Consider the following 21,999-nt stretch of genomic DNA (forward strand, 5'->3'; position numbering starts at 1 on the left):
AGGTGGTGGTGACGGGCAATAGAATCGGTGGCCTGTATGGAGTCATACTGGAGAATAAGCAAGTCTACTATTCTACATGATTCTGATATGTTAGCAAGGATGTCTGGCACGTAAGACTCGGCCATCCCAATATGCAGCTGGTTGATTTTCTAGTTAAAAAAAAATTTATTGAGGTAACTGCACAAAATAAATCCCTTTCAGTATGTCTGAGTTGCCAAATGGGCAAAATGTGTAGGTTACCATTCCTTCATGTTGATCAACATTGTTCTCAATAGTTTGATAAGGTTCATTGTGATTTGTGGGGGGCAGCACCCATATATTATTTTCAATAATTCAAGTTTTATGCTATATTTATTAATGAATATTCAAGATTCACATGGTTTTTTCCGTTAAAGGCCAAATCTGAGCTCATAGAAAAATTTATTGAATTTTACAATTTGGTGATTACTCAATTTGAAAAAAAAAATCAAAGTTTTCAAACCGATGCAGAAGGAGAATTTAATAGCCATGTGTTGAAAAAATTTTGAAAGAAAAAGGCATTAAACATATTAAAGTTAGACCAAAAATGCTAGAGAAAAATGGAATGGCAGAGTGTAAACATCGCACTATTACTGAACTGGGATTAACTATGATTTTTCATAGTAATATTCCAACATGTTTTTGGGTGGAAGCTTACTCTACGGTTGTATGGTTGATTAATAGACTTTCTTCTCCAAATCTTCATATGAAGTCGCCATTTGAGTTGCTAACAAAGAAACAATCAAATTTCTCATGCATTAGATCATTTGGCTGCAAATGTTTTCCATATATTAGAGACTACATCAAAAATAAGTTTGAACCACGATCTTTACCATGTGTATTTCTGGCATATAGTGAATTCCATAAAGGGTACAAATGGCTTTATCCTCCTACTAGCCATGTTTTTATATCCAGACATGTGTTTGATGAACACGTTTTTCCATACAAAGCTCCTAGTAAATTGTTGTCTTCTATAACTGACAATGAAGAACTAGTAAGTTTTATTGATTCAAATAATTGTCATCAAGCTGATAATTTTATGCAGAAGATTTACGTTAATGATGATCGCCAAACTAGTGCTCTTCAAGATAATACTTTAGCTTTCATACTGAGTGTCAAAATGATTCTCAAGATCTTGATAACCATGAGAATCATGGAAATCCGATTTCTCTTTTCCTTGATACTCAACCTGAAGAAGGTGTTATTCAACCCGAGAACTTAGATGTTGTTGGGACAGATGTTTAGAACAGTCAGCATATGGTCACACGATCGAAAAAAGGAATAATCAAACCAAATCCTAAATATTTCTTAGCTCTAATTGTACCACTGGAACCAAAAACTATTAATGAGGCATTGAAGAGTTCAGACTGGCATCAAGCTATGGAAGAAGAATTACTAGCATTAGAACAAAATGATACATGGGTTCTAGTTCCTCGTACGCCTAATATAAATGTGATCGGGAGCATATGGGTTTTTAAGACAAAAAATAAAAGTGATGGGAGCATAGAACGTCTTAAAGCTCACTTGGTGGCTAAAGGGTTCAATCAAATACCTGGAGTTGATTTTGCAGAAACCTTCTCCTCTGTTATAAAACCTTGAAACAAGTTCTACAATCCTGGTATTACAGGTTTGGTACATTTTTATTCTCTATGGGATTTTATTCTAGTGTTGTTGACTCATCTCTGCTTATTTATCAAAGTCATCATGGGATAATGTTTCTTTTACTTTGTGTTGACGATATCATTCTCACAGGAAATAATCTCACCATGATAAATGATTTTGTTACCAAAGTTAGCAATGAGTTTGTTGTGAAATTTTTGGGCTATCTCCACTACTTTTTGGAAATAGAGGTTCATCGCCTTTCTCGAGGCTTATTTCTGAATCAGATATGGTATGCTTATGCTTTATTGGATCATGCTCAGATGCTAGGCGCAAATCCGGTCTCCACTCCTATGACATCTAATCTTCATCCCACTAAAGAAAGTCAAAATTTATTCTATGACCATACTCTATATAGAAGTTTGGTCGAAGGATTTCAATATTTAACCTTTATTGGACCAGACATCTCATACAATGTAAATTATGTTAGTCAATTCATGCAAAATTTTCACTAAGTTTCACTTTCAAATTGTTAAAACAATTTTATGGTATATTCATGGAACTATTGAGTATGGAACTCGGTTATTGGCTAACACTCCAATTCAATTATATGTCTTTTCTGATGCGGATTGGGTAGGATGCCCTCTTACCAGAAGATCCACCATAGGTTTTTGCACCTTCCTTGGTGCCAATTGCATATCTTGGGCTGCTAAGAAACAACACATTGGCTGGTTCAAGCATTGAAGCTTAATACAAAGCAATGGCGTCGACAACACCAGAACTTACATGGTTATCATTTATTCTTCGGGACATTGGGATATATTTATCTAAACCACCTATTCTATTTTGTGATAATCTTTCAGCTCTTCAAGTGACTATTAAACCCGCATTTCATTCTCGCATGAAGCATGTTGAGATTGACTTTAACTTTGTTTCAGAAAGAGGTGGCTCACGGTAGTCTTATCACTAAGTTTGTTCCTTCGTCACAACAGGTAACGGATATCTTAACCAAGGCTCTTCCTTTGATTGACTTTGCAGCAAACTCGAGTTGTGGATTTACCCCAACTTGAGTTTGAGGGGGGATGATAAAGATAAGAGGCATAACCGACTTATGCATAATCGAATAATGAAGAGTCTTGATCAAGATAAGAGGCATAACCGATTGAAGAGTCTTGATCAAGATAAGATGGATAACCGAATACACGATAATCAGAGTCTAAGGCAAATGGAGGTTCATGATAGGGTGGATAACCTAATACACGATAATCGGAGTCTAAGGCAAATGGAGGTTCATGATAGGGTGGATAACCGAATACACGATAATCAGAGGCTAAGGCAAATGGAGGTTCATGATAAGGGTGATAACCGAATGAAGCATCTTGATAATGATCGATTGAGGCTAAGAGGAGTTCACGATAATGCTCAAAACTTGAATCATAAAGAAAGAGAGTCTGGATATGTTTGAAATATATAATTGTAAAAACTAAATAAAGACTCTCAATAATGGAATCTACTCAAGTCGTTGAGTTGAGATCTTGTGCCATGGATGTAGGTGATCCCACACTGAACCATGTAATATCGTGTGTAGTAAGTTGCTCTTTCAATAAGTTCTTTTTTGTTTTTATGGTGTTGCTTTATGACAGTTGGGGCACGTAAGGCTGGGTGTTGGCCACTTGCAACATACAGAACAACAACATATAAATTGGCTTCTCATCTAAAATTGTGATTCAAACTATTTGACGATACCTTGATTTAGACCACATAATGTGCATTAGTTTTCAAGGTCTATATCTTATTGTTGATTGTCAAAGTAGTTAAAGGTTAACTTTTTGTGATTTTAGTCTGATACTAAACCAGCATAAGTAATGATGGCACTTACATAGATCTGATCTCCAAAAGTAAAATCTAACCTTTGGATCAAATTTAGCATATTCTATTTACTATTTTCATGTGTTAAAGTTGACTTTAACTCGATGTTTTCTATCATTTTCACCTTTATTTTCATGAATTGTGAGCCATTGATTTTTCACCATCTCAAAAATCAAATTTTGTGGTGTATTAGACAAAACTCTTTAAGATAGTAAATAAATCATGTGAAATACACTTGTATGGCTAGATCTAACATGTCACCATCTTAGTTTGGGCTCCTAGACTATGGCACCCTCATGGCAATCTATTTGATTGTATCGAAAGGCCCAATAAATTGGGATTTCCCTATTGGGTCAGGTCATTTTGGGGCAAGAAGATCATTTATCATAAAGAAGATAAGCTTCAAGAGAATGATTCAGAGTTCTTGCAGAGTGGAACCGTGCAGTACCAGACACGAGATAGATCTTTCAAAGAACAAGGTTTTTTTTTAATAAGTCAATTCATTTGGGACCCTGCAGATCAATTCTTTTTCCTATTCAAAGATCAGCCCTTTGTCTCTGTGTTTTCACGTCGAGAATTTAAATAGAATCTTATAGCGTATTAGACATGAAAATTTATTTTAAGATAGTAAATAAACTATGTTAAATACACTTATATGGTTAGATCTAACATTTGGTGGATATATTCATACAAACAAGAGTTTGCCTACATTCTATAACATTCTTTTTAATTGGAAGAGTTGCGCTCATGTGAAACTATCTACTGAAGATAAATAGTATATTATTTATGACTTGTCTAAAAATTATCAAAATTAAGGATAATTGACTTCAAAACTACAAAGTCACATATTAACAATGTTAAAGGCATTCTCTCCCAAAAAAAACAATGTTGAAGGCATCAATTTCCAAGGTTTCTATATAGAAAATAAGGATTGGTGTAACTCACTTGTAGAAAGGGAGCCCTCAAGAGTTTGTTCAATCAGAGGCCTGCCAATGTGTGGTTGTTGATGGGGGTTTTCTCTTGGCTTAGCTATATATTTTTTTATTTATATACAATTTTACATAATATTTTTTAGATCTTTTAAAGTAAAAAATTTGATTTCTCTTGAGATTTTACTTGCTGATATTTTTTTATAATGATATTTTGTGGCTATGCTTGTGATTTATGCATAACAATACATATGGTCTGGATAGGCAACACTACACAAAGCTCAACTCGAACTCAACTCGTTTAAGCTTGGTCTGAGCTCATCGGAGAGGGTAAATGAATCTAGGAACCAAGCTCAGGATTGGACAAAATGAACAAAAAAGATGGAACAAAACATTAGTTTTGTTCATTCTATAACAACTATACCAAGTCCAACATTTGTTTGGACCGTACTCGGATGTTGTGTTCTAAATGTCCATTGTTTGTTGACGATGTGTGGACAACTTGAACAATCATGAATAATGGGTCGGATTACTTCATTTTGGATCGTATGACCTAATCCATCCATCATTTTACATGTTTTAACAAGTTTATTATGAATTTTTGGCCCAGAAACAACTTATCCCACCGCCACCGTTGACTTTCTTTATTAGGAACATGGTTACTTTTTGTAGCATTTCAAAAACAATCCATTTGTTTAGAGTAATTCATGATAGATTTTTCCTCAAAATTTTTCTTTAGCTTTTCTGTGAATTCAAAACACTCTCATTTTATAAATGAAAATTGACCATACGACAAAAATGACGTGTTTTAAAATATGCACCATAATTTATCAAATTTGTCAAATGGATAATTTTACAGATTTTCATTTTTGAACACTTTTACTCTTCGCAACTGCGAATTTCTGATTTTTGTGGGCCACGATGCTAAAAATGGATAGACACAGAAAACTTGTCAACAAAATTTTATTTGAGTTGTGACATTTCAAAAAAGATTGTGAAGTTCCAAAACACTTTCAAAAATCATGACAAGTATCACAAGGCACATTGTGAAATTCCTTTAAGTGTTGAGAAATTTCGTACCTTGCAAAATTTCAAAAGAGTTTCGCAGGGTATTGCAATTTTTTTTTCTTATGAAATTCCGTTCTATATAAATGATACTTTGTTTCTCAACCCCTTATTTGCATTCAGATGCCCTATTTTCACAAACCTAGGGTTCTTGTGGTCCCCAATCGGTGGTACCCAATCCTTTTGACGAACTTCTAATGACATTTCAGCGATATTTAGGCTTGCAAAAATCCCTCATCAATGGTGGTTCATCAACAATGGTTTATCGGCAATGGTAAACCTCGAAAGCATGGGTGACACTTCATCGACAATGAGTTTTTTCAGTTAAAACATGGATAACACTTCATCGACAATGAGTTTTTCTGGTAAAAGCATAGGCAACACTTCATCAACGGTGAGTTTTTTGGTAAAAGCATCAGTGGTGAGAAGATTGATGGCACTTCATCAACAGTGACTTTTTTTCGGTAACAACATCGACAGTGAGATCTTATGGTATTGGTGGGATAGAAAACCAAAAGTATGTGAGTTGTTTGTGAGAGCTACATTCTCATCATAGAGAATTGTAATAGTCGAAAAGATATGATGATGATGTAGAGTCGACGTATTTCATAGTCAATGTTCATTCGATAACATGGTATGGGTGAGATAGAAAAAATCAGGAAAACAATACAGAATGTAAAATCAATGATGGTATACTCTGTTTTCTCTCTATCAAAGATGCAATGATATTCTTGAGGGCCAAGAGATGAATGTACATCTGCACATACAATGTTTTCTCTCTATCAAAGAGGCATTGAGAAGCAATATTCTTGTGAAAGAATGGAATAAATGCAATATATGAGTAGCTTAATTTGGTAAAAGAATGGAACGAATGCAATGTATCAACGATTTCATTTTATGAAAGAATGAAATGAATGCAATGTATGCACGACTTTGCTTTGTAGATGAATAAAATGAATGCAATGTATGAGAATCTTCATTTTATGAAAGAATGGAATAGATGCAATGTATGAGCGACTTCATTTTGTTAAAGAATGACACTTCATTTCTCAACCCATTTTTTTTCATCCAGATGCCCTATTTTTGCAAACCCAAAATTTTGGTCACCCTCCAACAATTTTTCAGCGAATCTCCTGCGAATGGTGGAGACGAATAAAAAAACTTTCGCAAGAAATAAGAATTTCGCAACCCCCATACGAAATTCATGGGAAATTTCACTTCTGTGTGAACACAGAGGATTGCAAAAATCCACATGATTTTCGCATTTATAGTACAAAAATTGCGATACTACTTGTGAAGTTTGTCAAGAGTTTCACGTTGTTGGTTGTGAAATTACTTAAAAGTTTGCAGAATTCTTGAAATATTTGCAAAATTCATGAAGTTTTGCATGCGATGATGCCAAATTTCTTTTCAATGTGTGAAATGATTGTCGCATTAAATACGATGTTTCATTTCTGACGACTATTTTCAGAGCACACATCGACGGTACTTTATATTGTCATTGATTTTTTACCCAAAAATGAAGAAATCTGAAAAAATGAAGATTGTAGATGAAAATATATTTTCAATGATATTTTATTCACTAAAAAATGACAAACGGGCGTTGAGATACAACCATAAGAACGTTCCTAAAATAGGAGATGAACATGCACAACTGTGCCTATCCCGATGATTATATTTTATTTTCCGTTAACCTATGTCAAAAATTCAGGAAAACAAATAAAATAACATAGGAAGATAAAGACGTTAATTTTTCTGATGAACGGTTGAAAAGAAACATCTTTTGAAACACCGACTATTTGGTTGTAATAGTCAAAATAGTTTTTTATTCCGGATTTGAATCTCAGAAACCAGAATCCTAGATAAGTTTTGGGTTCTAACTCAAAACATGAAAGTTCGAGATCGGTGTTTCGGCAACTGCTATAAAAATGTGGGTTTTCAATATTGAGATATAGATCTGAGAACAGAGGTTGTTATGCAGATTTTTGAAAAAAAAATCATGGAGGTTGCGAAATTCGTGAAGTTCCCACTTAAGAAGGGTAAAAAAGGTCCTAAAAATATTCAGAACCTGCAAAATTTTTCATTTGTCAGATATGATAAATTATGGGGCAATTTTGAAAAGCATCATTTTTGTCGTACAGTCATTTCCTGTTTTCTAAACAGGAGAGCACAATGTGTTGGTCACTTAACCTTCTAATTCCACTACAGGTGAGTGATTCTGTAATATCCTTTTCTGTGTTTGATGGGCAAGCTGGGAGATAACCCAGTTGGGATTTGAACTCAAAATTATGATAGCCCGACTCCATGACACTATACCTAAAAGTGTGGTAGATCAATGTACAAGTCTTCAATCTTTGGCCATATTTTGACAGACTAACCTCTGGTTTTAGTCCAAGTAGGTTTGTTACTTTTCACCAATGGGCTCCGCGTGGTTGGTAGGAGCTGTCAGTGCACGTCTCCTTATGGTGGGACGTTCCAGGTTCAAAACCCAGTGGTACTTTGAATAGTAAATGGTGGAGGCCTGCCTAACCCCAGCTTGCTTTTCAAAAAAAAAAGTTCGTTACTTTTCAGCGTCAGTGATACTTTATTAGCTTGATGACATACTAAGAACCACTAAACCTTGAAAGCTCGCTTTTCAAAGCTCACTTCAGAAGGGTGAAACGATGTTTTTAGAACTTTATGAGAAGCTCATTTTCCTCACTATGGAATTAAAGACTCATTGATCTTGGAAACGCCTTTTTTATGTTAGAAAATTTGCATAGTCACGCTGCCCAAAAGTTAAGATCATATAACAAGCTGAAATCTAGTGAATTCCCAACCAGTTTTTTATCACATTAGAAAAGGAACCAAACACCTTAATGAAAAATTGTACACCCCTCATACAACTTTCATTGGACACTACCATTTCTTTCAAGACTTCAGTTCCACACAAATCATATGAAACAAGGTCTGGCACAACCGCTGATTATGGAGCCATTAGAACACCTAACAAGGAAACGGATTTGGCAGTGGCAATGCACAAACGGAAGTAGGATTTTAAGAACCAATTTGTGTGTAAGTTTATAACAAGAATCATTATGGTTATACACATTTCATGTGATCAACTTCGATCGATCCCATATTAGTGATACATAAGATTGGTAACCAGGCTTAACAAGCCAAAGCAGATACTCGGCTCACATGGTCCAACTGATCTGGTGGCAACCCCTCGACTACAACCAACTCTAACCTGAATTCAAAAGATTTGAAGATAAGAAGTTTAGGCAGAAACACAAATTGGATGGTGATTAACGAAAGAAACAAGTGGGTTTAACTCAGAATCAGATTGAGGGTGCACGTATACCAAAGCCCAGGACACAAGAAAATTGAGTGCCTCATTGCTTGTTGACAAGGACTCCTTGTTAGAATAGAAGTGTGAGTTAAATTTACAGGAATGCTCAGGAGAAACAGCCGGTATAATAAGCCTAAAGTGACGAACTGGTAAGAATTTAGAGCCACACCTGATGACAGCAAGGAACTGCATAGGTACAACTTATTGGGTAGAGACAGAAAACAACTCTAGCATGTATAAGATCCCCCCAAAAAATATACATGACCAGGACTCCAGTAGTGTGACAGTGTAATCCCTGTGCTGAAGGATTGGCTAAGATCATCAAAACATTCAGGCCTTGCAATTGGGAAGACCAGTTGCATGACCTTCAACGCACCATCAGTGGAATTCTCCAAGATATCTTATAAAAAATTAAAAGAAAATAAGGGAAGAAAACCTCTAGTATAAGCTTAGTTCCTTGAGTTTGGTTTGTATCCTACTTGATACGGATCCCAACCACAATCTGGCTCCTTGTGCTTCATGGAAGACCGAGCCACAGAAATTTGTTGCAAGGACGTGAGGTGATCTTCCACAGATGAGCTACTTCCAGGCAAGAAAAGATTTTTTATGCCCTCCCCATCTCTGGAATCAGCCTCCAAGGATGTTGCTCCTGCAGCATTCAGGTCAAGATTTGGCCTCAACATATTGACATCGTGTGTTCCCTGTGCACCAGTAACAAGGCCCATGAGGAAAGGTCTAGGAAAAGCAGCGAGGGTACCAGGCCCTAGCATCTGGGGTATGACAGTGGCACCTCGTGAATCCACCATGTAAGGAACTGCACCCATTGAATGACTGGATGAACTGGGTGGCACAGTAAGGCCTAGACCCATTGCATTGTAGGGGAAAGTAGGCTGAGTTGCATAAGCCAGAGTGGGCGGTACAGGGACCACCCTGCCCATATGGCCCATATAGGGAACTGCACCAGGTCCAGTCACTAGGAATGACTGGGTACGGTTCAGAAGCTCCTTCTGCTCGGCAGCATACTCATGATGTAATGAACTTGAATCAGAATGGTTTGGAGCTAAGACACGATCAGCATCTCGCTGTATCCTCAATCCCATGATTGAAACAACCGGAGCATCCAGTCTGGGCATTTTTGAAGGTCTACTGAAACCTGGTCCATGAGAATGATGAGCATCACTGAAGGCTAGGTTGTCATTCAGATCAAAATCCCTTGATGGAGCCCTTAAAGAAGATGCAACAGATGTACTGAGCGACTCATTCTGCTGGTGTTGCAGCCTATAGCCTGCTGACCAATCTGATAAAAGATCTTGACAATTCTCATCAATTTCACCAACACGATTGAGATCCAGATTAAGCCTTTCAGCCCGTTTTGAATTGACTTCCACAGATGAGTCATCAGAAGGTAGACTTGCTGACACCCGACCATGTTTACCCACAAACATATCTATTTCTGCAACATCACCTCCATCAACTACATTGAGGTCAATTCTACCACAATGGTTCGATTGTTTCCAAACATAGTTATTCTCTTCAATGGAGCATGTGTTGTCTTTCTCTGGAGTCCTTCGAGATGAGGCTGGACGGAATGCACTAGTGGATGCAGTTCCTTTCCATCCCAGCTCCCCTTCAAAGTCAAAGCGGGTTACAGGCAGACCAACAGGTCTTCTAGAAGCAGCTATCACTGGAATTGGTGCCGACAAGGTTTTAACAGGGAAGGAAGATGCAGTTTCATCCGGAGACTTTTCAGGGCAATCAGCTTCTTCCATATGAATATCCTCATTTAAATCAAAACTAAGGTGAGTCTTTTCATTGGCACTTGATTCCTGATGCACTGTCGTCAGCTGAGAGGACTCCTGATCATGAAGTCTATCTTCATTTTCAGGTACTGTTTCACTGATCTCTTGTGGCATATCTTCTCCCTCCGAGCATGACCGCTCATTTTCTGCTGACATTTCCTGGTCCACCTCCTTAGATGAACGAGAGCTGTCTGAATTATTCTGCTCATTGCATGATTCATTTCTCTCTACTTCTGATCCTTTCTGAACATTGGCAGAATCAGCAGTACTAGGATTTATTGCTTCTCCGTCAGTGTCCATTTTGGAGCTAGAGCTGCATGAGGCCTCTCTGTAGATTCCCACCTCTTTTTCCACTTCTTTTGCAACCTGCCTAGCAACTTCAAGTGCATCGAGTACCCCATATGCAAGGTCCATTTCTAATTTCTTCCCATTTCTCTCTATTATGTTTTCTCTTTCTAGTGTCAAAATTGAAGAATCATTCTTCTCTTCCACAACTGATATCCTTTCAACCGCTTTCATCTTCATATCAGATTTAACAAAGGAATCTTTCTTTACTTCTGTTCTAAAGGTGAATGCGTCCTCATTTGATATCCCAAATTCACCTCTGCCATGAAGGGTGTCAACATTGTTCTCTATCACCTTAGAGGGCAAGGACAGATCGTTATAATTCTCAGGCTTCTGCTGCATTATTTTTTTCCAATAATCTGGTGAATCTTCACTTAACATTGTTGACTGTGACTCATTATGCTGCTTCTGCTCCAGGTTAATGTAGTTCATGGACAAGGTGGATCTCCTCTCTTTGCTTTCTTTATCCTCATCATATGGCTCAGCTGAGGCTGAAGGATGAATAATATTTGTAGGAGACAATGACGAGACACTTTTTTTTGGTAAAGACGATGAGGGCTCAGTTTGTTTCTTCTGTGATGCTTCCAAAGGTAAGGACAAAGGATTATCTTCAACATGATTCTCCTCAATGTTAGAGCAATCTTCATCAATCAGTTTGTTTCCTTCTTCATTTTCAGAAACCTTATCATGGCCTAGATCTGTTACATTTTCTGAAGATCTGATTTTCGAAATCATCCCTTCCAAAGAATTTGGTGGTGTATCAGGAGTAACGGAGCATTCCACTAAGGAAGAATCACTGGCATCAGATCCACATGGATCTACACTTACACTGTTTGGACAATCAGTTGCACATTCTCTGCTTTTAGTTTTCAACAGAGTTCCATGAGTAGTGCATCTCTGTTTACCGTCCTGCACATTGTCCAACCTAACGGGCACAACCTTAGACACAGAATCCTGTGTACTATTGCAAGCCTCTTCAGCAGAATTTTCCAAAGCGGCACCTTCTTTCATTGGTAAAGTGTCAGTCTTTTGGCAATCTGAACGCTCAGTACTTTCTGATGAATTTTTAACAAATCTATTCTCACATCCTTGAAGAATTCCAACTTTGTTTTTTTCCTTCAAATCTGCATCCATATTTATGACCTTTCCCCAAGCAGCAGACAAGTTTTCTGCTCTCCCGTGAATCTCAAATTTTTTATGTGAAAGGAAACATGCAACAGTTTTTCCAATTCCACATGCTTTCAACCCTTCTTCATCGAGGGGGAGAGTCTTGAGTGCATCCAACACTGCAATTATTAGTTCTTCCACAGGCTTTTCACTGCCAACGACTTCACCCTTCTGAGCTTCTTGGAGCCACCTGTCCAATGATTTCACCCCACCTAACTGAATAAAATGTCTAAGGCAATCACTGCTCTGTGTGATGGATAAGATCTTTGCAACAGTGGACCAATGCCTACATATGTCCGCCTTATTACTTTGAACTCTATCCTGCTGAATCAAAGAGACCAATTGCTCGACCTTAGAAGGGCTTACAAGCCCATTCTCCAACTCCATCGGTGTAAAGAAACTCTCTAATGCCATGTTTTTTGGTGTCAAGAATACTGATGAATGATATCAAACCTTAGGTAACACTGTATACCAAAGATGCTCCAACCTGAGCCAACGGCTTTCTTCTAGGCACAAACATGGAGCCAACAAAGCACTCAACACAAGGACCATTCCAGCTTCTGATTCTGCACAATTATCCCTAGCAGGGTTTAGTTCAGCAGACAGCATATATGACAGAACTTCAAATTCAGCTTGATAAGGCCAAAGAAAAGAATTCTTTTGTATTCAAAACAAACAAATAGAACATAGTTCTTGCAAAAAGATTAGGCAAAAAAAATTTAAGAATAAAAGGCTAATTGTGGCTTCACTGCAGGCGATTCACCCCAGAAACAGTAGAATGAATGTTAGTATGGCACCCAAAACAGAAAACCATAATTAGTCATTCAGTAAATGTAAAGTGCGCAAATTTTTCAGATTTTCAAAATGAATGAAAAGGAATTCTTGTGAATTATTCTGGATAAATACCACTTTTCTGAAAAATATCAATTGATTAATTAGCAAATTCATTATCGGCAATATTTCAACATTTATTCAAGTTATTTAATGTTTAATTGGGGAAATTACAAGATCTTTGCAGAGTATTTGGATCTCCATATGATTCGGGTCAACCCAAATGGATTTGGAAATTGTTTAGAACCATATCAGAGTTTGGACCGGACCTAGAAGGGATTTGGATCCATTTGAGACGTTACAGTAAATATCCAAAATGCAAAAACAAAAATTAATTTGTGAAGTTTAATCAACTTGAGATTGTTGTGTTTAATCAACTAATAACATACTTCAGGAACCTTGATAATTTGCATCATATATGTCCACTTTTCTTAAAAAGCTCTTGTATTTACATTCCAAAGAAGTGTTCATTTGCCATAAAACTCCAGTGAGAGAAAGACTGCAACACATTCTGAGCATAAGAAACCTCATTCATTGTACACTTGTTCCCAATAGTTCATGTGTTTCTCAAATGAGGAAATATTGTGCCTATTTTTTGGAAAAATAATAGAAATTTTCACAAAGGTACCATCCACAACTACCTTCAAGTTGTTCATCCACAGAATACAGGCAACTGAAGTAGCTAGAACAACCATTACAATGAAAGGAACACATACGATGAGATTCTATAAATCACCAATACTTCAACAACCAAAACATAAAACAAAAAAAAATCAAATCAAACAAAGGTTTACCAAAAAATTTATATATCATATTTTTTCCATTTATATTGGCTAAAAAAAATGCAGTCAGCCAGGGACCCATTTCTCCAATATTCTGAACATGTTAATTATAATTATGACAGAGTAGCACAACTATGTTCCTTTTACTTGTCCAATAAAGGTTGCAGTAGTGCAATTATGTTTGCTTTACTCATCCAACAATTATTGTCTTATGATTACTTTGATAACCAGTCTCGCTTCCACCACCTGCTTTACCTATATAAAGTTCTATCAAAAGCTGAACTGCGATTGAGAAGCCAAAAATTACAAAACATTTTGCATAAAAACTTTCTTCCTCTATGATTATTCATATTAGTGATTTCTATAATGAAATCACATAATATTCAAAGAAATTGCAAGTTTTCACCCTAAGGTGGCAACTTATAAACGGACATTTGATTCAATCAGCAGGATTTTCATTTTGGCCTGCTCAGAAGGAATCAGCTTTGGACAAGGTGAAGGGGCTGGAACAAGAAGTTTATCTCATCAGATGCTATCTCAATTAATGTCAATGTCAATGAGTCATTAGGAAGCCTTTATAGGCAATCCACGTTCAGCCCTTTCTTTGTTATAGTGAAGGGTCTATGATGAAGAACGTAGCATCTATGGATTCCCTAAGTGATGCAACGAGGATCATCTCATGTGTTGGAACGCTATCGACGTGCGTGCTTCAGACCTTCGCTCGCATGGAATAGGTGCGCAAGGGCACGTCCCTGGATTGTGGTACCGTGCTCGAGGTCGGATCTTATATCCCATTGGTGTCGAGATCCCTGGCCACGCCCGGGTCACTCTGTATAGGCCTAGCCCGGTCCTGCTCTGCATCATTCTCCCCAGGTTGAGAAGAAGTCGGCTCTGATGACTTGTTGTCACCACAGTAAGCACATAGATCAGACACGTTGAACATAGGTGAAATGTGCCAATCTTCGGGCAGTTCAAGGAGGTAGGCATTCGGACTCAATCGTCCGAGGATCTTGAAAGGGTCATGCTTCTTAGGGCTCAACTTACCATAAGTACCTACTGGGAAACGCTCCGGACGCAGGTAAACTCATACTAACTAATCTACTTGAAATTGGACATCATGACGACCTTGGTCTACGAAAGCTTTGTAAGCTTCGTAACTTTCAACAAGTTTGGCTCGGACTTGTCTGTGAATATCACGCATGTATTCGACGACATCAAATGCGTCTGGGGCTGGATCTGGGAGACTAGACACAGGTGCTAGATCTACTACATGGGTTGGTGAACGCCCATAAACCACTTGAAAAGGAGACTTGCCCGTAGACCAGTTGATGGAACTGTTGTAGACGAATTCGACTTGTGATAAGACTAGGTCCCATGTTTTGACATTCTCCCCAACTAGACTCCTTTGCAGGTTCCCTAGGGTGCGGTTCACGACTTCAGTTTGGCCATCAGTTTGTGGGTGGTATGCACTGCTGAACTGGAGCTTGATTTTCAACAAGGTCCATAATGATTTCCAAAAATAGCTCATAAAGTGAGTGCCACGATCTGAAGTGATCGTGTGAGGCAATCCATGAAAGCGGGTCACGTCCTTGAAGTAGTACGAGGCTACTAACGAGGCGTCTGTGGTTCGCTTACATGGGACAAAGATGGCCATTTTAAAAAATCGGTCAACCACAACTAAGATGGAATCAAAACGATGCGAGGTTTTGGGAAGACCCACAATAAAATCCATGGAGATGTGTTCCCAAGGCCGCTCAGTGATGGGCAAAGGAGTATACAAACCACTATTATGTCGTCGATCCTTGGACACTTGACATATTCGACAGCTTTGGACAAACTTGACAATATCTTTGCGCATTTTGGGCCAAAAGTATCGTTCATCTAACAGTGTGAACGTCTTATCATGTCCAAAATGACCAGCTAGTCCCCCTTCATGCAACTCGAAAATCAATTGTAGCCTAAGAGAGAATGTTGGCACAGATAACTTATTACCTCGAAAGAGGTAACCGTTATGTATAGTGAACCGTGGGTCTGCCGTGCTGGCGGAGGAGAGGCACCCTTCCCAGACCTGCTGGAAATCAGGATCCGTCGGGTACAACTCCTTGCACTGCTCAAACCCAATGACTTGCACGGATATAGTCATTAAAAGACTATTTTTCCTGCTAAGTGCGTCAGCTACCTTGTTCAGAGTACATGATTGATGGCGAATTGTAAAAGTGTACTCTTGCAAGACACTGACCCACTTGGAGTGCCTCACACTCAACTTCTTTTAACTTTTTAGATACTTTAACGCCTCATGATCCGTGTACAAGACGAACTCCTTATAAATGATATAGTGCCTCCAATAACGAAGGGCTTGTACAATGGCATAAAACTCAACATCATAAGTAGAATATTGGCATCTCGACTGAGTCAACTTTTCACTAAAGAATGCAATAGGCCTGTGGTTTTGACTCCGAACGGCACCAATTCCCACTTTAGAGGCATCACACTCAACCTCAAAAACTGCGCTAAAATCAGAAAGGGTTAGGACGGGGGCACTAGTCATTTTTTCTTTGATGAGTGTGAAAGCTTTGCCCGTGGCTGAAGTCCAATGGAAACTAGTACCCTTTAAGCATTCCGTGATAGGGGCCATGAGGGTGCTAAAGTTTCTCACAAAACAACGGTAGAAAGTGGCTAGCCCGTGGAAACTACGGATCTCTCCTATAGTCCTTGGGGTAGGTCATTCTACAATCGCACGGACTTTGGCGGGATCCGCTTTAACTCCATCAGACGACACAATATAACCTAAAAATACCACACTTGATGTCAGAAACTCACACTTATTGGCATTGACATACAACTTCTCATTCCTTAAAATCTCTAGGACTTGACGCAAATGATTTAAATGATCAGACAACGAAGAACTACAAACCAAAATGTCATCAAAATATACAACGACAAACTGTCTTATACAAGGACGCAACACTTGGGTCATCATGTTCATGAAAGTACTCAGGCATTTGATAACCCAAATGGCATGACTAAACCACTCATACAACCCATCACGTGTCTTGAATGTCGTTTTCCACTCGTCCCCCTCTCGGATACGGATTTGGTGGTACCCACTTTTTAAATCGATTTTGGAGAAAATAGAGGCATCGGCCAACATATCAAACATGTCATCCAATCGGAAAATAGGGAAACGGTACTTGACAGTGATGTGATTGATCACTCTACTGTCGACACACATGCGCATGGACCCATCTTTCTTAGGCGTGAGAAGGGCGGGCACTGCGCAAGAGCTTACACTTTAACGAATAAAACTCTTTTGCATTAACTCTTGAACCTACCTCAACAGCTCGACATGTTCAGATGGATTCATGCGATAGGTGGGGAGGTTAGGTAGACTCGACCTCGATACAAAATCGATGGCATGTTGCACGACTCTCATCGAAGGTAGACCATCAGGAAGGTCGTCTGGCATAATGTCGCGAAACTCCTCAACAAGGGACGCGATGTCCGTGGGAACGAGCAATGACGTACTCATAGACGGTTTAGCCACCAGAGCATAACAATAACCGTCCTCCCTACAATGGCTTAAGAAAGTCTGGTATGATAGGCCCGCGAGCCGAAGAACTCACTTAGGCTTATCCACAATGGGAAAATCGGTCTCCTTGATAGGAAGAAGGATTATCTTATGACCCTTAAAAATAAATGAGTATGTGTTCCTACGGCCATCGTGAATGGTCTTGCGGTCAAACTGCCAAGGACGTCCCAAAAGAATATGACACGCACTCATAGGGGCTACATCACACCACACCTCATCGTGGTAATGCTCCCCCATAGAGAACCGAACTAGACAACGTTGGGTAATGGGAACCTTGTTCCCTCTTTTGAACCATGTCATCTTGTATGGTTGGGACAATTTTTCCGTTTTCAGATTCAGGGTGGACACGACACTCTCGGAAACTATGTTCTCACAAGCCCCAGTGTCAATGATAACATCGCATGCATGCCCCTCACAGTTGCACCAGGTTCTAAAAATGTTGTTCCGCAACCATTTTGCAAGAGACGACTCTCGGGGTGCGGTCAAAACATGACGGATGGACAACAAATTTTCGACGTTACCGTCGAACTCTACAACTTCCCTCTCATTCTCTCCCTCAACCGACGACTCACCCTCATGCTCACTATCGGATGCTGACTCAACAATACCCTCAATGAAATGGACGTTCTTGTTCACGGTGGGGCACCTGGACGCTACGTGTCCTAACTCCTGACACCTAAAACAACGGATGGTTGACTCACTAGGTTTGGACTTGGACCTGGTATGAAAAGCTGGTTCGGACTGGTCAGACTTGCTAGGGTCGACTCTTGGGGTGGGCTTTGAGTCTTCCTTCCTAGGGGAGCTCGCTCCCCTGGTTGGGAAACTCAACTTGGGTCGACAGGACTGGTCACTTCGAGAAACTCTATATTCCTGCCTCTTTTTCAACTTTTCCTCCACATTCATGGCATAACTGATGACCTGATTCAATGACTCGACTGTGACACAGCTGAAATCATCATAAATAGCAAAACGAAAACCAGAAATATACCTCGTGACCTGCTGATGGGCAGTCTCCTCGATCTGCACTCGTAGGGATAGGCGATGGAACTTAGCAGTGTATTCCACCACGGTACGGGTGCCTTGACGCAGGGTCAGGTACTCATTGTAGGCTCTCTCGGCGTGGTCTGAATGCACGAACTTGGATTGCATCAATCTCTGCATCTTTTCCCATGTTTGCACACGTTCTTGTCCATGTCGTTCCCTCGACCTTCGCAACTCAACCCACCATGTCTGCGCTAGGCCCCTCAATCGAGTGGACGCTAGAGAGACATGACGGAGCTCAGCTACCGAGTGGTAGTCGAAGAAAATTTGCACTGTATTGGCCCAGTCGAAGAACTGCTCTGTGTCAAATCGTCCTGCGAACTCTGGAAGGTCCAACTTCACCCCGTAGGTAGAGGTGTGCTCTGGCGCTATCTGCTGACATGGTTCCACCATGCCTGCAGGGTACTCATTCCAGAGGGCGTCATCATCCATCAAGGCATCATCATCTTCGTCACGGTACTGCTCGCCTAGGGGTTGATGCTGACGAACTCCAGTGACATGTGGTCGGCGCTCAGGTCGCGTCGATCCCTGCTGAATCTGCATAGTTGTGGTCTGAAACTGCCTGGGTCTGGCCTGCCCTTGGGTGGGAGCCATCTGTTGCTGACGTTGAGGCACCGCTATAGTAGGGGGTCCCGCCAACAGCGGAAGGACTTGTCGGTTAACCAGGTCTGGGTTGGTAGGAATGGGGTAGTATGGGTTTGGGTTAGGGGTTGGGTTATGGTAGAAGTAGTTGGTCGGATATGGGGCAGGGTTCTAGATCGGGGACGGGATAATGGATTGGGCCAGGTTTGGGGTTTGGTAGTACTGAGACGACTCACCTGATTGGATCTAGATCAGGTCAAGACCTAAGCTATTCGTCGGACCCAAAATGGGGTGGGCAGGATCATGGATCGAGTTGTGGTGTGAAAAGGCCTGGTTAGAACTCGATCCTTGATCCATAACAGGATGGGTCGGGTTTTGACCCAGCTCAAATTCAAACTGGAGATCCGTCCGGGTCCGATATAGGTGTGGGTCGGTATTGGATCTGTATTGGGGTTCAAAACTAGTTGGTTGGATTTGGTTCAGGGAGACCCACGAACCAAACCCAACTGGGTAGGTCGGGTAATGGGGATCGAGACTCAGACCCGCTCCCTGGGACCCAAAGGATGCTCCCCGAGATCTGGGTCTGGGCCCCGCTATCAAAATTTCTGGTTCTGACCCTCTCGGGTTCGGCCCGCTCCACAGGGGTCCACCTCCCCCTGCTCGTTGGTGGGCTGCAACAGAGCCCCCACGCGCAGGCTCAGGAAGTGGGACTTGATCAGCCCCTGCTCGGCTGACACAGTTGTGCCTGCAGCCTGACCCAACGTCACGCTCGGGTCTGGCTGAGCATGTCTGGCCTGCGGCCCTATTGTCGTGGCTCGAGGCCAGGCCTGCGCACTCAGGCCAAGGTTGGAGGGTCCGCCGATGACCACTTGGTTCCGTTGGACGACTCCCATCCCTGCATCTGCAGCCATGACAGGGTTCGAAGGAGGTACCGTTTGTGAGGAGTTGACGTGACCCGCATCCCTGTGCAAGGCCATCTCAACGCCCTCACGTCGCACAGCACGCTGAAAACTTAATTGGGTTGGGTCGGTCGTTGCGGCATCTGCGAGATTGATTGCACCCTCGCCTACTCCCATACCCCACTTGTTCGCTTGTGTTGTGTGTGCTTCCACCGGCGATTCAAGAATGACAATCCGATCTTCGATCTCATCCATACGCTTGGACATGCCAGCTACGTCTTTGCTTACGTGTAGCAAATTTTCTTGGATCTTGGTCATCATGTCGATCATCCCCATCATGGGATCTTCGTTGACGGTACCTGATTCCTCACGCTTCTTCCCGCTCATAGGATCGTCCCTCGCTTCTTGCGCCATACCGTCGACCAAGGAGGAGGGGTTGCACTCTTATACCACTTTGATGCAGCGAGGATCGGTAAACCAATCAATCTACGTTGATTCACTTATTAAAAAGGAAGATACAATGAAGAAAAGAATTAAAGAGAAAACAGAAATAACGGCTGCAGTGTGAAAACAAGTGCTAACAGAAAGAGAAACAATAAAAAAAACAAATCATCAATCTTCTCTACCCTACGTAACCCTAGGGCTGAATATTAATAGACTGCATAGTGGATCTGGATCTTGGGTCCAGTCCCTGGACCCGAGACTAAATCGATGTTGCTGACGTGCTGGATCATCTCATGTGTTGGAACGCTATCGACGTGCGTGCTTCAGACCTTCGCTCGCCTAGAATAGGTGCGCAAGGGCACGTCCCTGGATCGTGGTATTGTGCTCGAGGTCGGATCCATCACCTGGGTCCGATCTTCCATCCCATTGGTGCTGAGATCCCTGGCCACGCCCGGGTCACTCTGTATAGGCCTGGCCCGGTCCTGCTCTGCATCACTAAGCAGTACCCAGCTCCTGGGCGTTCAGCCCCTCACAGTTTGTGGTGTTCAGGAAAGCTTTTCATAGTGAAATATCCCAATACTGGCTATTGATTTTTATTACAGTCCCTTCACTAAAGGTCAAATAAGAGGAATATGGCCTTTGGTCTTGAATTCAGGGGATGCAATGAGTTTAGCTGCAGAATACATTTTAATCTGCAATACAGGGAATCTTTCCCTTAAATATCTAAGCACGTCTCTCATTGAAGGCTATACAAATCATGACATTAAGAAAACTAATGAAAAAGAATCACATAAAAGTTAGTCAAGGTCATGGTTAGCACAATATCACCCTCTTTCAGGCTTGCAAAATATGTTTCAGTCCCAATCGATATACATAGATATAAAATATCTCTCATTTTTACCTCAAGAGATGTTCCATCGGCAGGAAATACATTTGATGCGCTTGAGTTATGACATTCGGATAAATTATCACCATTTGGTGTCATATGAAACGAGACACCTGACTCAAGAAGCCAAGATTTACCAGGATTGAAGAATGATGAAACAATGGCTCTAGTTGATGAAGGTGAAACTTTTGAGGAGGGGTTGAAGAGACTCCACTAGTTAAGTCAAAGACATGTTTCCAATAGATGAATCTTGTGTGGTACTAACATCATTTGACTCTTGTGGAGGGTCAATTGAGGCAACCTTCTTCTCATATGTCATTTTTAACTTAGGACAATATGTTTTGATGCGACCGGGTACATGATAATAATGACAAATAATTTTTTTTTTCATATTACCTTGTCTTCCATAATACATTGCTTTCCATAATGAACTAGTTTGTAGATATGCACATAGTTTTCCAACCTACAAACGGCTAGTACCAAGTCATCTTTATTCTTCATAGTTTGCCTTTGAAGCCTATTTTCCTCCATGTATAATTACTCAATTGTGTCCTCAATAGAGTGAACTTTTTCCCTACGAAAGAGGCTCGATTTTGTAGTGAAATATGCGAAAATACAAAATAAGGGTCTCTAAAGGCTTACAAGATTATAAACACAAAATGCACATACATAAGTCCAACTAAAGGACAATACAAGAGTACAAAGGCACAACACAACCACTAAGTGCATTTAAGACATTAAAGAACTAAAGAGAACACAAAACATAAAAAATATTCATCTTATTGAACATGAATGCTTAAGAGAAGCATTAAAAAATGAAAGG

The 21,999-nt window shown here is 40.3% G+C and overlaps 1 protein-coding gene across 1 annotated transcript in view; it reads right to left on the bottom strand.

The window, feature by feature from the left end:
- Positions 1 to 8,514: 8,514 nt before the first annotated feature.
- LOC149837765 (uncharacterized) overlaps positions 8,515 to 21,999 on the bottom strand; it is a 65,898-nt gene continuing 52,413 nt past the window's right edge. The window contains exons 2-3 of the mRNA XM_090006205.1: positions 9,248 to 12,688; positions 8,515 to 8,709 (exon numbers count right to left, since the gene is read on the bottom strand). Of these exons, the coding sequence (XP_089862331.1) occupies positions 9,261 to 12,536 (3,276 nt within the window). The 5' untranslated portion in view covers positions 12,537 to 12,688 and the 3' untranslated portion in view covers positions 8,515 to 8,709; positions 9,248 to 9,260. The remainder of the gene's footprint in view (positions 8,710 to 9,247; positions 12,689 to 21,999) is intronic.

Source organism: Nuphar pumila, chromosome 5 (genome assembly GCF_984573655.1).
Source record: "Nuphar pumila chromosome 5, dmNupPumi1.hap1.1, whole genome shotgun sequence".
Taxonomy (NCBI): Eukaryota; Viridiplantae; Streptophyta; class Magnoliopsida; order Nymphaeales; family Nymphaeaceae; genus Nuphar; species Nuphar pumila.